This window comes from Salvelinus fontinalis, chromosome 19 (genome assembly GCF_029448725.1).
Source record: "Salvelinus fontinalis isolate EN_2023a chromosome 19, ASM2944872v1, whole genome shotgun sequence".
NCBI lineage: Eukaryota > Metazoa > Chordata > Actinopteri > Salmoniformes > Salmonidae > Salvelinus > Salvelinus fontinalis.
The window spans coordinates 55,160,502-55,178,095 of record NC_074683.1 but is presented as its reverse complement, the minus strand read 5'-3'; the positions used below and the strand labels follow the sequence as shown (position 1 = coordinate 55,178,095).

The window sequence follows — 17,594 nt, the reverse complement described above, 5'->3', positions numbered from 1 at the left end:
TCTAGTTTACCCACTATTAAAGACAGTACTAAACAACATTTATATCTAGTTTACCCACTATTAAAGACAGAACTAAACAACATTTACATATAGTTTACCCACTATTAAAGACAGTACTAAACAACATTTACATCTAGTTTACCCACTATTAAAGACAGTACTAAACAACATTTATATCTAGTTTACCCACTATTAAAGACAGTACTAAACAACATTTACATCTAGTTTACCCACTATTAAAGACCATATTAAACATTTACATCTAGTTTACCCACTATTAAAGACAGTACTAAACATTTACATCTAGTTTACCCACTATTAAAGACCGTATTAAACCTTTACATCTAGTTTACCCACTATTAAAGACAGTACTAAACAACATTTACATCTAGTTTACCCACTATTAAAGACAGAACTAAACAACATTTACATCTAGTTTACCCACTATTAAAGACAGAACTAAACAACATTTACATCTAGTTCACCCACTATTAAAGACAGTACTAAACAACATTACATCTAGTTTACCCACTATTAAAGACCGTATTAAACATTTACATCTAGTTTACCCACTATTAAAGACCGTATTAAACATTTACATCTAGTTTACCCACTATTAAAGACCGTATTAAACATTTACATCTAGTTTACCCACTATTAAAGACCGTATTAAACATTTACATCTAGTTCACCCACTATTAAAGACAGTACTAAACAACATTTACATCTAGTTTACCCACTATTAAAGACAGAACTAAACAACATTTACATATAGTTTACCCACTATTAAAGACAGAACTAAACAACATTTACATATAGTTTACCCACTATTAAAGACAGTACTAAACAACATTTACATATAGTTTACCCACTATTAAAGACAGTACTAAACATTTACATCTAGTTTACCCACTATTAAAGACCATATTAAACATTTACATCTAGTTTACCCACTATTAAAGACAGTACTAAACAACATTTACATATAGTTTACCCACTATTAAAGACAGAACTAAACAACATTTACATATAGTTTACCCACTATTAAAGACAGTACTAAACATTTACATCTAGTTTACCCACTATTAAAGACAGTACTAAACATTTACATCTAGTTTACCCACTATTAAAGACCATATTAAACATTTACATCTAGTTTACCCACTATTAAAGACAGTACTAAACATTTACATCTAGTTTACCCACTATTAAAGACCATATTAAACATTTACATCTAGTTTACCCACTATTAAAGACCGTATTAAACATTTACATCTAGTTCACCCACTATTAAAGACAGAACTAAACAACATTTACATCTAGTTTACCCACTATTAAAGACAGAACTAAACAACATTTACATCTAGTTTACCCACTATTAAAGACAGTACTAAACAACATTACATCTAGTTTACCCACTATTAAAAACAGTACTAAACAACATTTACATATAGTTTACCCACTATTAAAGACAGAACTAAACAACATTTACATATAGTTTACCCACTATTAAAGACAGTACTAAACATTTACATCTAGTTTACCCACTATTAAAGACAGAACTAAACAACATTTACATCTAGTTTACCCACTATTAAAGACAGTACTAAACAACATTTACATATAGTTTACCCACTATTAAAGACAGTACTAAACATTTACATCTAGTTTACCCACTATTAAAGACAGTACTAAACAACATTTACATCTAGTTTACCCACTATTAAAGACAGAACTAAACAACATTTACATATAGTTTACCCACTATTAAAGACAGTACTAAACATTTACATCTAGTTTACCCACTATTAAAGACAGAACTAAACAACATTTACATCTAGTTTACCCACTATTAAAGACAGAACTAAACAACATTTACATCTAGTTTACCCACTATTAAAGACAGTACTAAACAACATTTACATATAGTTTACCCACTATTAAAGACAGTACTAAACAACATTTATATCTAGTTTACCCACTATTAAAGACAGAACTAAACAACATTTACATCTAGTTTACCCACTATTAAAGACAGAACTAAACAACATTTACATATAGTTTACCCACTATTAAAGACAGTACTAAACATTTACATCTAGTTTACCCACTATTAAAGACAGTACTAAACAACATTTACATCTAGTTTACCCACTATTAAAGACCATATTAAACATTTACATATAGTTTACCCACTATTAAAGACAGAACTAAACAACATTTACATATAGTTTACCCACTATTAAAGATATTATTTAAAGACAGTATTAATCATACAGTTAAACTCAGCAAAAAAAGAAACACTGACATTCCTGTCTTGCAGGAAATCACACACAGAACGAGCAGTATGGCTGGTGGCATTGTCATGCTGGAGGGTCATGTCAGATGAGCCTGCAGGAAGAGTACCACATGAGGGAGGAGGATGTCTTCCCTGTAACACACAGCGTTGAGATTGCCTGCAATGACAACAAGCTCAGTCCGATGATGCTGTGACACACCGCCCCAGACCATGACGGACCTTCCATCTCGATCCCGCTCCAGAGTACAGGCTTCGGTGTAACGCTCATTCCTTCAATGATGAACGCGATTCCGACCATCACCCCTGGTGAGAGAAAACCGCGACTCGTCAGTGAAGAGCACTTTTTGCCAGTCCTGTCTGGTCCAGCGACGGTGGTTTTGTGCCTATAAGCAACATTGTTGCCGGTGATGTCTGGGGAGGACCTGCCTTACAACAGGCCTACAAGCCCTCACTCCAGCCCCTCTCAGCCTATTGCAGACAGTCTGAGTACTGATGGAGGGATTGTGCGTTCCTGGTGTAACTCGGGCAGTTGTTGTTGCCATCCTGTACCTGTCCCGCAGGTATGATGTTGTTACACGTGGTCTGCCACTGCGAGGACGATCAGCTGTCCGTCCTGTCTCCCTGTAGCGCTGTCTTAGGCGTCTCACAGTACGGGCATTGCAATTTCTTGCCCTGGCCACATCTGCAGTCCTCATCCCTCCTTGCAGCATGCCTAAGGCACGTTCACGCTGATGAGCTGGGACCCTGGGCATCTTTCTTTTGGTGTTTTTCAGAGTCAGTAGAAAGGCATCTTTAGTGTCCTAAGTTTTCATAACTGTGACCTTAATTGCCTACCGTCTGTAAGCTGTTAGTGTCTTAATAACCGTTCCACAGGTGCATGTTCATTAATTGTTTATGGTTCATTGAAGATATTTGGATTTTTACAAATTATCTTTGAAAGACAGGGTCCTGAAAAAAGCACGTTTCTTTTTTTGCTGAGTTTAGTTTACCCACTATTAAAGACCGTATTTAACAACATAACAGTTAGATTTACATCTATGATAGATAGTACTAACTATAGTACTCACCTCTATACTAGGGAAGAACATAGTATCTATATAGTACTCACCTCTATACTAGGGAAGAACATAGTATCTATATAGTACTCACCTCTATACTAGGGAAGAACATAGTATCTATATAGTACTCACCTCTATACTAGGGAAGAACATAGTATCTATATAGTACTCACCTCTATACTAGGGAAGAACATAGTATCTATATAGTACTCACCTCTATATAGGCAATCTCATTGTTAGCTTCCCTGATGGTGGGGTGCCAGTCTTTGGGTGGCTTTACAACGTGCTTCCCATCTGTTACGAACCACAGCAACCGCGGCCAGCCTGTAACATTATACATGTTAGTCATGAAGCAGATATTGTGTACCGTGTTTTAGACCAGCTCCTACCTTTAAACGTGACCACCTCTCCAGTCTGTGCTTTAGGCAAGCCCTTCTGACAGGCATCAGTAGTCAGAGCCAGAGTCACCCCACAGCTGCCCAACAGGAAACCTATCTGCTGGCTGCCTGCATCCTATATATATATATGAGAGAGACAGAGACAGAGAGACAGAGACAGAGAGAGACAGAGACAGAGAGAGACAGAGAGAGAGAGACAGAGAGAGAGAGACAGAGAGAGAGAGACAGAGAGAGAGAGACAGAGAGAGAGACAGAGAGAGAGACAGAGACAGAGAGAGAGACAGAGACAGAGAGAGAGACAGAGACAGAGAGAGAGACAGAGACAGAGAGAGAGACAGAGAGAGAGACAGAGAGAGAGACAGAGAGAGAGAGACAGAGAGAGAGAGAGAGAGACAGAGAGAGAGAGAGAGAGAGAGACAGAGAGAGAGAGACAGAGCGAGAGACAGAGAGAGAGACAGAGAGAGAGAGACAGAGAGAGAGACAGAGACAGAGAGAGAGACAGAGAGAGAGACAGAGAGAGAGAGAGAGAGACAGAGAGAGAGAGAGAGAGAGAGACAGAGAGAGAGAGACAGAGCGAGAGACAGAGAGAGAGAGACAGAGCGAGAGACAGAGAGAGAGAGACAGAGAGAGAGACAGAGCGAGAGACAGAGAGAGACAGAGACAGAGACAGAGAGAGAGAGAGAGACAGAGAGAGACAGAGAGAGAGACAGAGACAGAGCGAGAGACAGAGAGAGAGAGACAGAGAGAGAGACAGAGAGAGAGACAGAGAGAGAGACAGAGAGAGACAGAGAGAGACAGAGACAGAGAGAGAGAGAGCTTGTGAATGAAGAATCAAAATTAAATCAGATTTTATTTGTCACATGCATTGAAGGTGTCGACCTTATCGTAAAATGCTTACTTACAAACCCTTAACCAACAACCCAATTCAAGAAATAGAGTTTAGAAAATATTTACAAAATAACTAAAGGAAAAAAAAAAAAAATTATAATAATCAAAAGTAACAAGAAAATTACATTACAATAATGAGGCTATATACAGGGTGTTACGGTACAGAGTCAATGTGGAGACTATAGACAGGGTGTTACGGTACAGAGTCAATGTGGAGACTATAGACAGGGTATTACGGTACAGAGTCAATGTGGAGGCTATATACAGGGTGTTACGGTACAGAGTCAATGTGGAGACTATAGACAGGGTGTTACGGTACAGAGTCAATGTGGAGACTATAGACAGGGTGTTACGGTACAGAGTCAATGTGGAGACTATAGACAGGGTATTACGGTACAGAGTCAATGTGGAGGCTATATACAGGGTGTTACGGTACAGAGTCAATGTGGAGACTATAGACAGGGTGTTACGGTACAAAGTCATTGTGGAGACTATATACAGGGGGTACCGGTACAGAGTCAATGTGGAGACTATATACAGGGGGTACCGGTACAGAGTCAGTGTGGAGGCTATATACAGGGAGTACCGGTACAGAGTCAATGTGGAGGCTATATACAGGGGGCACCGGTACAGAGCCAATGTGGAGACTATATACAGGGTGTTACGGTACAGAGTCAATGTGGAGGCTATATACAGGGTGTTACGGTACAGAGTCAATGTGGAGGCTATATACAGGGGGTACCGGTACAGAGTCAATGTGGAGACTATATACAGGGGGCACCGGTACAGAGTCAATGTGGAGACTATATACAGGGTGTTACGGTACAGAGTCAATGTGGAGGCTATATACAGGGTGTTACGGTACAGAGTCAATGTGGAGGCTATATACAGGGGGCACCGGTACAGAGCCAATGTGGAGACTATATACAGGGTGTTACGGTACAGAGTCAATGTGGAGGCTATATACAGGGTATTACGGTACAGAGTCAATGTGGAGGCTATATACAGGGGGTACCAGTACAGAGTCAATGTGGAGACTATATACAGGGTGTTACGGTACAGAGTCAATGTGGAGGCTATATACAGGGGGTACCGGTACAGAGTCAATGTGGAGGCTATATACAGGGGGTACCGGTACAGAGTCAATGTGGAGGCTATATACAGGGTGTTACGGTACAGAGTCAATGTGGAGACTATATACAGGGGGTACCGGTACAGAGTCAATGTGGAGGCTATATACAGGGTGTTACGGTACAGAGTCAATGTGGAGGCTATATGCAGGGTATTACGGTACAGAGTCAATGTGGAGGTTATATACAGGGGGTACCGGTACAGAGTCAATGTGGAGACTATATACAGGGGGTACCGGTACAGAGTCAATGTGGAGGCTATATACAGGGTATTACGGTACAGAGTCAATGTGGAGGCTATATACAGGGTGTACCGGTACAGAGTCAATGTTAAGGCTATATACAGGGGGTACCGGTACAGAGTCAATGTGGAGGCTATATACAGGTGGTACCGGTACAGAGTCAATGTGGAGGCTATATACAGGGTGTTACGGTACAGAGTCAATGTGGAGGCTATATACAGGGGGTACCGGTACAGAGTCAATAACCATAATTTGCAAATAAATTCATAAAAAATCCTACAATGGGATTTTCTGGATTTCTTTTTCTCATTTTGTCTCTCATAGTTGAAGTGTACCTATGATGAAAATTACAGGCCTCTCTCATCTTTTTAAGTGGGAGAACTTGCACAATTGGTGGCTGACTAAATACTTTCATGCCCCACTGTATATCAGAACTATGGTAACAGAATCCGCTCCAGCGACCATGCTAAACTAAAGAAAAGATGGGTCAACCAAACATTTCCATCCAACTTTGGTGCTGAGGCCAGAGGGCAGCCATCTTCCCTTACGTTCAGAAAAGGCACCCTGTTTGTCTCCTCCAAAGTCATTTCAGATACTAAACGGCGATATGTTATGGCGATGGGGAAACTGTTCAACACACAGGTTGTTCTGGCTAACCTCTATGGTCCTAATTGGGATTAAACTACATGTTTCAAAGACTTGATTGCAACACTTCCTGACCTCAACTCTCATCTGATAGTTTGATAGTGTGAGGAGATTGATTGTGTATTATCATTACTCATTTGTAGAATCCTGTAATTAGTCTGATCCACTGCGGGGGAGGCGGAGCTCCTTGTCTGATCCACGGAGGCGGAGCTCCTTGTCTGGTCCACTGCAGAGGAGTAGCTCCTTGTCTGATCCACTGCAGAGGAGGAGCTCCTTGTCTGATCCACTGCAGAGGAGCAGCTCCTTGTCTGATCCACTGCAGAGGAGCAGCTCCTTGTCTGATCCACTGCAGAGGAGCAGGTCCTTGTCTGATCCACTGCAGAGGAGCAGCTCATTGTCTGATCCACTGCAGAGGAGGAGCTCCTTGTCTGATCCACTGCAGAGGAGCAGCTCATTGTCTGATCCACTGCAGAGGAGGAGCTCCTTGTCTGATCCACTGCAGAGGAGCAGCTCATTGTCTGATCCACTGCAGAGCAGCAGCTCCTTGTCTGGTCCACGGAGGCGGAGCTCCTTGTCTGATCCACTGCGGAGGAGCAGCTCCTTGTCTGGTCCACGGAGGCGGAGCTCATTGTCTGATCCACTGCGGAGGAGCAGCTCCTTGTCTGGTCCACGGAGGCGGAGCTCCTTGTCTGATCCACGGAGGCGGAGCTCCTTGTCTGATCCACGGAGCAGCAGCTCCTTGTCTGGTCCACGGCGGAGGAGCAGCTCCTTGTCTGGTCCACGGAGCAGCAGCTCCTTGTCTGATCCACTGCAGAGGAGCAGCTCCTTGTCTGGTCCATGGCAGAGGAGCAGCTCCGTGTCTGGTCCATGGCGGAGCAGCAGCTCCTTGTCTGGTCCATGGCGGAGGAGCAGCTCCTTGTCTGGTCCATGGCGGAGCAGCAGCTCCTTGTCTGGTCCATGGCGGAGGAGCAGCTCCTTAATGATGGTGTTGGAGTCGTCTGTACCCCCTCTCTAACCGTGTGGAGTCTATACCCCCTCTCTAACCGTGTGGAGTCTATACCCCCTCTCTAACCCTGTGATATCGTCTATACCCCCTCTCTAACCGTGTGGAGTCTATACCCCCTCTCTAACCCTGTGATATCGTCTATACCCCCTCTCTAACCGTGTGGAGTCTATACCCCCTCTCTAACCGTGTGGAGTCTATACCCCCTCTCTAACCCTGTGATATCGTCTATACCCCCTCTCTAACCGTGTGGAGTCTATACCCCCTCTCTAACCCTGTGATATCGTCTATACCCCCTCTCTAACCGTGTGGAGTCTATACCCCCTCTCTAACCCTGTGATATCGTCTATACCCCCTCTCTAACCCTGTGGAGTCTATACCCCCTCTCTAACCCTGTGGAGTCTATACCCCCTCTCTAACCCTGTGGAGTCTATACCCCCTCTCTAACCCTGTGGAGTCTATACCCCCTCTCTAACCCTGTGATATTGTCTGTACCCCCTCTCTAACCCTGTGGAGTCTATACCCCGTGATATTGTCTGTATCCCCTCTCTAACCCTGTGGAGTCTATACCCCCTCTCTAACCCTGTGATATCGCCTGTACCCCCTCTCTAACCCTGTGATATCGTCTATACCCCCTCTCTAACCGTGTGGAGTCTATACCCCCTCTCTAACCCTGTGATATCGTCTATACCCCCTCTCTAACCGTGTGGAGTCTATACCCCCTCTCTAACCCTGTGATATCGTCTGTACCCCCTCTCTAACCGTGTGGAGTCTATACCCCCTCTCTAACCCTGTGATATCGTCTATACCCCCTCTCTAACCCTGTGATATCGTCTATACCCCCTCTCTAACCGTGTGGAGTCTATAACCCCTCTCTAACCCTGTGATATCGTCTATACCCCCTCTCTAACCCTGTGGAGTCTATACCCCCTCTCTAACCCTGTGATATCGTCTATAACCCATCTCTAACCGTGTGGAGTCTATAACCCCTCTCTAACCCTGTGATATCGTCTATACCCCCTCTCTAACCCTGTGATATCGTCTGTACCCCCTCTCTAACCCTGTGGAGTCTATACCCCCTCTCTAACCCTGTGATATCGTCTATACCCCCTCTCTAACCCTGTGATATCGTCTATACCCCCTCTCTAACCCTGTGGAGTCTATACCCCCTCTCTAACCCTGTGATATCATCTATACCCCCTCTCTAACCCTGTGATATCGTCTGTACCCCCTCTCTAACCCTGTGATATCGTCTATAACCCCTCTCTAACCCTGTGATATCGTCTATACCCCCTCTCTAACTGTGTGGAGTCTATACCCCCTCTCTAACCCTGTGATATCGTCTGTACCCCCTCTCTAACCCTGTGATATCGTCTATACCCCCTCTCTAACCCTGTAATATCGTCTATACCCCCTCTCTAACCCTGTGGAGTCTATACCCCCTCTCTAACCCTGTGATATCATCTATACCCCCTCTCTAACCCTGTGATATCGTCTGTACCCCCTCTCTAACCCTGTGATATCGTCTATAACCCCTCTCTAACCCTGTGATATCGTCTATACCCCCTCTCTAACTGTGTGGAGTCTATACCCCCTCTCTAACCCTGTGATATCGTCTGTACCCCCTCTCTAACCCTGTGATATCGTCTATACCCCCTCTCTAACCGTGTGGAGTCTATACCCCCTCTCTAACCGTGTGGAGTCTATACCCCCTCTCTAACCGTGTGGAGTCTATACCCCCTCTCTAACCCTGTGATATCGTCTATACCCCCTCTCTAACCCTGTGGAGTCTATACCCCCTCTCTAACCGTGTGGAGTCTATACCCCCTCTCTAACCGTGTGGAGTCTATACCCCCTCTCTAACCCTGTGATATCGTCTATACCCCCTCTCTAACCCTGTGGAGTATATTCCCCATCTCTTGGACATGCTACAAGGTTTTGGGACATTTTCTGGTCATAAGTTAAACCTTACAGAAAGTGTGCTCCTCCCCATTAACCAGTCAGCAGAAGGTATTGGACCATTTCCCGTTTAAGGTTGCGCATCAGGTCTTTATATTAAGATCACATGCTCATTTAAGGCTCTGTTTAAACATAACTTGAAAAACACTCACGCTAAGCAGGATTCTCTTCCCATTTCATTAGCAGGTCACATTCATTCTGTCATGACTGTACGACCCAGGTTTCTGTACTCCAACTGATTTCCAAACGGACAGCTGCATTTCCAACTTCATTTAAAATACAGTGCATTCGGAAAGTATTCAGACCCCTTGACCTTTTCCCGGAAATGTTTACGTTACAAGCCTTATTCTACAAATAAATAGTGTTTTCCCCTCAGTCTACACACAATACCTCATAATGACAAAGCAAAAACAGGTTTTTAGAAATGTTTGCAAATGAATACAATTTTAAAAACTGAAATGTCACATTTACATAAGTATTCAGACTCTTTACTCAGTACTTTGTTGAAGCACCTTTGGCAGCGATTACAGCCTCAAGTCTTCTTGGGTATGACGATACAAGCTTGGCACACCTGCATTTGGGGAGTTTCTCCCATTCTTCTCTGCAGATCCTCTCAAGCTCTGTCATGTTGGATGGGGAGTGTCGCTGCACAGCTATTTTCGGTCCTCACCAGAGATGTTTGATCGGGTTCAAGTCTGGGATCTGGCTGGGCCACTCAAGGACATTCAGAGACTTTTCCCGAAGCCATTCCTGAAGCCATTGTCTTGGCTGTGTGCTAAGGATCATTGTCCTGTTGGAAGGTGAACCTTTGCCTCAGTCTGAGATCCTGAGATCTCTGGAGCAGGTTTTCATCAAGGATCTCTGTGTACTTTGCTCCGTTCATCTTTCCCTCCATCCTGACTAGTCTCCCAGTCCCTGCCGCTGAAAAACATCCCCTCAGCATGATGGTGCCACCCCCATGCTTCACCGTAGGGATGGGTCCAGGTTTACTCGAGGGATTTAAATCTTGGTTTCATCAGATCAGAGAATCTTGTTTCTCATGGGCTGTCATGTGCCTTTTACTGAGTAGTGGTATCCGTCTGGCCACTCTACAATAACGGCCTGATTGGTGGAGTGCTGCAGAGATGGTTGTCCTTCTGGAAGGTTCTCCCATCTCCACATAGGAACTCTGGAGCTCTGTCAGAGTGACCATCAGGTTCTTGGTCACCTCCCTGACCAAGGCCCTTCTCAAGTTGTAGAAACATCAAGGATGATCAATGGAAACAGAATGTACCTGAGCTCAATTTCGTGTCTCATAGCGAAGGATCTGAATACTTATGTAAATAAGGTATTTCAGTTTTTTATTCTTTATAAATTAGCAAGCACTTCTAAAAACCTGTTTTCTCTTGTCATTATGGGGTATTGTTTGCAGATTGATGAGGAACATTTATTTAATCCATTTTAGAATGAGGCTGTAAAGTAACAAAATGTAGAAAAAGGGAAGGGGTCTGAATACTTTCCGAATGCACTGTGGGATAGATGGGATATAACATTGATTCATTGAACTCGAATGCTTTGTAAACAAACAAACTGACATTCAAAATGTCTCTTCTTTTGGAACTGTTGTGAGTGTAATGTAAATGTGTCATTATTTATTTCACTTTGTTTATAATCTACAGCATTTGACTTGCTTTGGCAATGTAAACACGTTTCCCATGCCTTCAGAGAGCAGGTAGGCACCACAACCCTAGTCAATGTCCCCCTGTCCTTACCTTCCTGGTGAGGGGCACCTCAATGGGCACAGGGATCAGCTCTGCCAGCAGACATCCATAGAAAGCCACCATAAACATCACCGGGTCACTGTTGGGGAACACTAGAGCAACCTAAAGAAAACAGACATACTGTCAACATCAACCTATAGGATACACTGTCAACATCAACCTATAGGATACATACTGTCACCATCAACCTATAGGATACATACTGTCAACATCAACCTATAGGATACATACTGTCAACATCAACCCATAGGATACATACTGTCACCATCAACCCATAGGATACATACTGTCACCATCAACCCATAGGATACATACTGTCAACATCAACCTATAGGATACATACTGTCACCATCAACCCATAGGATACATACTGTCACCATCAACCTATAGGATACATACTGTCAACATCTGTCTATAGGATACATACTGTCAACATCAACCTATAGGACACATACTGTCAACATCAACCTATAGGATACATACTGTCAACATCAACCTATAGGATACATACTGGCTAAAGGATCTGCTTTGACACAGTGACAAACTGGCTAAAGGATCTGCTTTAGCAGTCTGAGAAGCTGCTTCGACATTGATAGGAGAGAAAAAGACCACTCACTCTATCTCCCGGCTGCAGTAGTGGCTCGTTCCTCGTGCTCAGTTTGTTCAGAAGAGTGTAGGCCAGTTTCTGGCTGCGTGTCCACAACTTGCCGTAGGTAAGAGTATACACTGGTTTACCAGCGTTGTCCAGGGCAGTGAGACAGGGGCTCCTGGGCTGGGTGATGCCCCAGCGCTGGAGGGAGGCCAGCAGGGAGGGAGGCCAGTTGGTCACTACACCCAGAGGCTCGCCTGCTAGAGGGGACATTTGGTTCCCCTCCGCCTTGGGCTGGTTAGGGTCCGGCTGCTGAACTAAAGAGTGAACATGTTTTAATCCTTTATCCGAGGTAAAAGAACAGCATCCCTAACGACCAGCATATCCATGTTCATACAGAGAGAGATGGAAGAGAGAGAGGGGAAGGAGAGAGATGGAGGAGAGAGAGCTGGAGGAAAGATGGAGGAAGGAGAGAGCTGGAGGAGAGCTGGAGGAAGGAGAGAGATGAGGAGAGATGGAGGAAGGAGAGAGATGGAGGAGAGCTGGAGGAAGGAGAGAGATGGAGGAGAGATGAGGAAGGAGATGGAGGAAGGAGAGAGAGAGAGGAAGGAGAGAGATGGAGGAAGGAGAGAGATGGAGGAAGGAGAGAGATGGGGAGAGATGGAGGAAGGAGAGAGATGGAGGAGAGAGAGCTGGAGGAAAGATGGAGGAAGGAGAGAGATGAGGAGAGATGGAGGAAGGAGAGAGATGGAGGAGAGCTGGAGGAAGGAGAGAGATGGAGGAGAGATGAGGAAGGAGAGAGATGGAGGAGAGCTGGAGGAAGGAGAGAGATGGAGGAGAGCTGGAGGAAGGAGAGAGATGGAGGAGAGAGAGCTGGAGGAAAGAGAGAGAGTAGAGAGATGGAGAGATGGAGGAGAGAGCTGGAGGAAAGAGAGAGTAGAGAGAGACTTGTACATTTCCTCATTAAAAACAATGTACTGAGCAAACATCAAATTGGCTTTTTACCAAATGACCATACGACAGACCACGTATTCACCCTGCACACCCTAATTGACAAACAAACAAACCAAAACAAAGGAAAAGTCTTCCTATGCTTTGTTGAATCAATTTGGCATGAAAGGTCTGCTATATAAATTGATGGAAAGTGGTGTTGGGAAAAAACCTACGAAATTATAAAATCCATGTACACAAACATTTCTTTCCAAGGGCCGTTGGGGTGAGACGGTGATGCAGCTTGACCCCCACCCTTCTCAACATATCAACAAATTGGCGAGGGCACTAGAACAGTCTACAGCACCCGGCCTCACCCTACTAGAATCTGTAGAACAGTCTACTGTTTGCTGATGATCTGGTGCTTCTTTCCCCAACCACCTAGATCTTCTGTACAGATTCTGTCAGACCTGGGCCCTGACAGAAAATCTCAGTAAGACAAAAATATAGTGTTCCAAGAAAAGTCCAGTTGCCAGGACCACAAATACAAATTAGCTATTTTCCTGGCACCACTCCACCAGGGCCCTCACCTCCTCCCTGTAGGCTGTCTCGTCATTGTTGGTAATCAGGCCTACCACTGTTGTGTCGTCGGAAACCTGATGTTGGAGGCCGCGCAGTCATGGGTGAACATGGAGTACAGGAGGGGGCTGAGCACGCACCCTTGTGGGGCCCCTGTGTTAAGGATCAGTGAAGGTGTTGTTTCCTACCTTCACCACCTGGGGGCGGCCCGTCAGGAAGTCCAGGACCCAGTTGCACAGGGAGGGTTGCACAGATCCAGGGTCCCAAGCTTAACGTGGCGCTTTGAGGGTACTATGGTGTTGAAGGCTGAGCTACAGTCAATGAACAGCATTCTGACGTAGGTATACCTCTTGTCCAGATGAGATAGGGCAGTGTGCAGTGCGATGGTGATTGCATCGTCTGTGGATCTATTGGGGCGGTATGCAAACTGAAGTTGATCTAGGGTGACAGGTAGGGTGGAGGGGATATTATACTGAAGTAGTCTCTCAAAGCACATGACAGAAGTGAGTGCTACGGGGCGATAGTCATTTAGTTCAGTTAGCTTTGCTTTCTTGGGTAAAGCAACAATGGTGGACATCTTGAAGCAAGTGGGGACAGCAGACTGGGACAGGGAGAGATTGAATATGTCCGTAAACACACCAGCCAGCTGGTCTGCGCATGCTCTGAGGACACGGCTAGGATAACACGCTTAATATCTTACACACGTCGGCCACGTAGAAAGAGAGCCCAAAGGGAGCGGGCAGCGTCGGTGGAACTGTGTTATCCTCAAAGCGTGCGAAGAAGGTGTTTAGCTTGTCCGGGAGCACGACGTCGGTGGAACTGTGTTATCCTCAAAGCGGGTCGAAGAAGGTGTTTAGCTTGTCCGGGAGCACGACGTCGGTGGAACTGTGATATCCTCAAAGCGTGCGAAGAAGGTGTTTAGCTTGTCCGGGAGCGAGACGTCGGTGGAACTGTGTTATCCTCAAAGCGTGCGAAGGTGTTTAGCTTGTCCGGGAGCGAGACGTCGGTGGAACTGTATTATCCTCAAAGCGTGCGAAGAAGGTGTTTAGCTTGTCCGGGAGCGGGCAGCGTCGGTGGAACTGTGTTATCCTCAAAGCGTGCGAAGAAGGTGTTTAGCTTGTCCGGGAGCACGACGTCGGTGGAACTGTGTTATCCTCAAAGCGTGCGAAGAAGGTGTTTAGCTTGTCCGGGAGCGAGACGTCGGTGTGCGCGACGTGGCCGGTTTTCTCTTTGTAATCCGTGACTGTCTGTAGACCCTGTCACATCTCATGTCTGAGCCGTTGAATTGTGACTCCACTTTGTTCTGACATTTTGCCTATTTGATTGCCTTAAAGGTTTGTATTCTACCATATTCCTAGTCACCTTGCCATGGTTAAATGCGGTGGTTTGCGCTTTCAGTTTTGCGCGAATGCTGCCATCTATCCACAGTCTTTGGTTTGGGTAGGTTTTAATAGTTACAGTGGGAACAAAATCCCCTATACACTTCCTGATAAATTCAGTCACGTGTCCGTGTATATGTAACGGATGTGAAATGGCTAGCTAGTTAGCGAGTACGCGCTACTAGCATTTCAATCGGTTACGTCACTTGCTCTGAGACCTGAAGTAGGGTTTCCCCTTGCTCTGCAAGGGCCGTGGCCTTTGTGGAGCGATGGGTAACGATGCTTCGTGGGCGACCGTTGTTGATGTGTGCAGAGGGTCCCTGGTTCGCGCCCGTGTCGGGGCGAGGGGACGTACTAAAGTTATACTGTTACATATACGCCAATCTTATTCTCAAAGGGTACCCGGAACATATCCCAGTCCGTGTGATCAAAACAATCTTGAAGCATGGATTCTGATTGGTCAGACCAGCGTTGAATAGACCTTAGCACGGGTACTTCCTGTTTGGGTTTCTGCCTATAGAAAAGGAGGAGCAAAATGGAGTCGTGATCTGATTTGTCGAAGGGCGGGGGAGGGCCTTGTAGGCATTTCGAAAAGGGGAGTAGCAGTGGTCGAGTGTTGTACCAGAGTGAGTACTACAGTCAATGTGTTAATAGAACTTTGGTATCGTTTTCCTTAAAATATGTGGTTTCCAGTTTACCTAAAGTCCAATGAAGTTCTTTGAGGGCTGGCATTGCCTTTAAATTGTTTTACTTGGGTCAAATGTTTCAGGTAGCCTTCCACAAGCTTCCCACAATAAGTTGGGTGAATTTTGGCCCATTCCACCTGACAGAGCTGGTGTAACTGAGTCAGGTTTGGAGGCCTCCTTGCTCGCACACGCTTTTTCAGTTCTGCCCACAAATTTTCTATAGGACTGAGGTCAGGGCTTTGTGATGGCCACTCCAATACCTTGACTTTGTTGTCCTTAAGCCATTTTGCCACAACTTTGGAAGTATGCTTGGGGTATTTGTCCATTTGCGACCAAGCTTTAATTTCCTGACTGATGTCTTGAGATGTTGCTTCAATATATCTACATAATTTTACTTCCTCATGATGCCATTTATTTTGTGAAGTGCACCAGTCCCTCCTGCAGCAAAGCACCCCCACAACATGATGCTGCCACCACCGTGCTTCACGGTTGGGATGGTGTTCTCCAGCTTGCAAGCCTCCCCCTTTTTCCTCCAAACATAACGATGGTGATTATGGCCAAACAGTTCTATTTTTGTTTCATCAGGTTATGTCAATATAAGACTCGTTTTACTGTGGATATAGATACTTTGTACCCGTTTCCTCCAGCATCTTCACAAGGTCCTTTGCTGTTGTTCAGGGATTGATTTGCACTTTTCGCACAAAAGTACATTCATCTCTAGGAGACAGAACGCGTCTCCTTCCTGAGCGGTATGACGGCTGAGTGGTCACATGGTGTTTATACTTGCGTACTATTGTTTGTACAGATGAACGTGGTACCTTCAGGTGTTTGGAAATTGCTCCCAAGGATGAACCAGACTTGTGGAGTTCAACAAAAAAAAATCTGAGGTCTTACCTGAAATTTATTTTGATTTCCCATGATGTCAAGCAAAGAGGCACTGAGTTTGAAGGTAGGCCTTGAAATACATCCACAAGTACACCTCCAATGGACTCAAATGATGTCAATTAGCCTATTCTGACTCACTGGAATTGTGATACAGTGAATTTATAAGTGAAATAATCTGTCTGTAAACAATTGATGTAAAAATTACTTGTGTCATGCACAAAGTAGATGTCCTAACCGACTTGCCAAAACTATAGTTTGTTAACAAGAAATTACAACTAAGTATTCAGACCCTTTGCTATGAGACTCGAAATTGAGCTCAGGTGCATTTAAAAAACATATCTATATATATATATATATTTAACTCGGCAAGTCAGTTAACTTACCAAAAGGAAAAAGGCCTCCTGCGAGGACGGGGGCTGGGATTAAAAATAAAAATGTAATAAAAATATAGGACAAAACACATCACGACAAGAGAGACAACACTACATAAACAGAGACCTAAGACAACAACATAGCAAGGCAGCAACACATGACAACAACAACATGGTAGCAACACAATATAACAACAACATGGTAGCAACACAACATGACAACAACATGGTAGCAACACAACATGACAACAGCATGGTAGCAACACAACATGACAACAACATGGTAGCAACACAACATGACAACAGCATGGTAGCAACACAACATGACAACAACATGGTAGCAACACAACATGACAACACAACATGGTAGCAACACAACATGACAACAACATGGTAGCAACACAACAACAGCATGGTAGCAACACAACATGACAACAACATGGTAGCAACACAACATGACAACAACATGGCAGCAACACAACATGACAACAACATGGTAGCAACACAACATGACAACAACATGGTAGAAACACAATATAACAACAACATGGTAGCAACACAACATAACAACAACATGGTAGCAACACAACATGACAACAGCATGGTAGCAACACAACATGACAACAGCATGGTAGCAACACAACATGACAACAACATGGTAGCAACACAATATAACAACATGGTAGCAACACAACATGACAACAACATGGTAGCAACACAACATGACAACAACATGGTAGCAACACAACATAACAACAACATGGTAGCAACACAACATGACAACAACATGGTA

General features: G+C 44.5%; 1 protein-coding gene across 2 annotated transcripts in view; it reads right to left on the bottom strand.

Annotated features, from left to right (window-relative positions):
• Positions 1 to 17,594, bottom strand: part of dip2a (disco-interacting protein 2 homolog A) — a 341,096-nt gene that overhangs the window by 162,213 nt on the left and 161,289 nt on the right. For both annotated transcript variants that reach the window (XM_055871967.1, XM_055871968.1), the window contains 4 exons: positions 11,999 to 12,288; positions 11,374 to 11,484; positions 3,747 to 3,870; positions 3,572 to 3,681 (listed from right to left, as the gene is read on the bottom strand). In XM_055871967.1, coding sequence (XP_055727942.1) covers positions 3,572 to 3,681; positions 3,747 to 3,870; positions 11,374 to 11,484; positions 11,999 to 12,288 — 635 coding nt within the window. The remainder of the gene's footprint in view (positions 1 to 3,571; positions 3,682 to 3,746; positions 3,871 to 11,373; positions 11,485 to 11,998; positions 12,289 to 17,594) is intronic.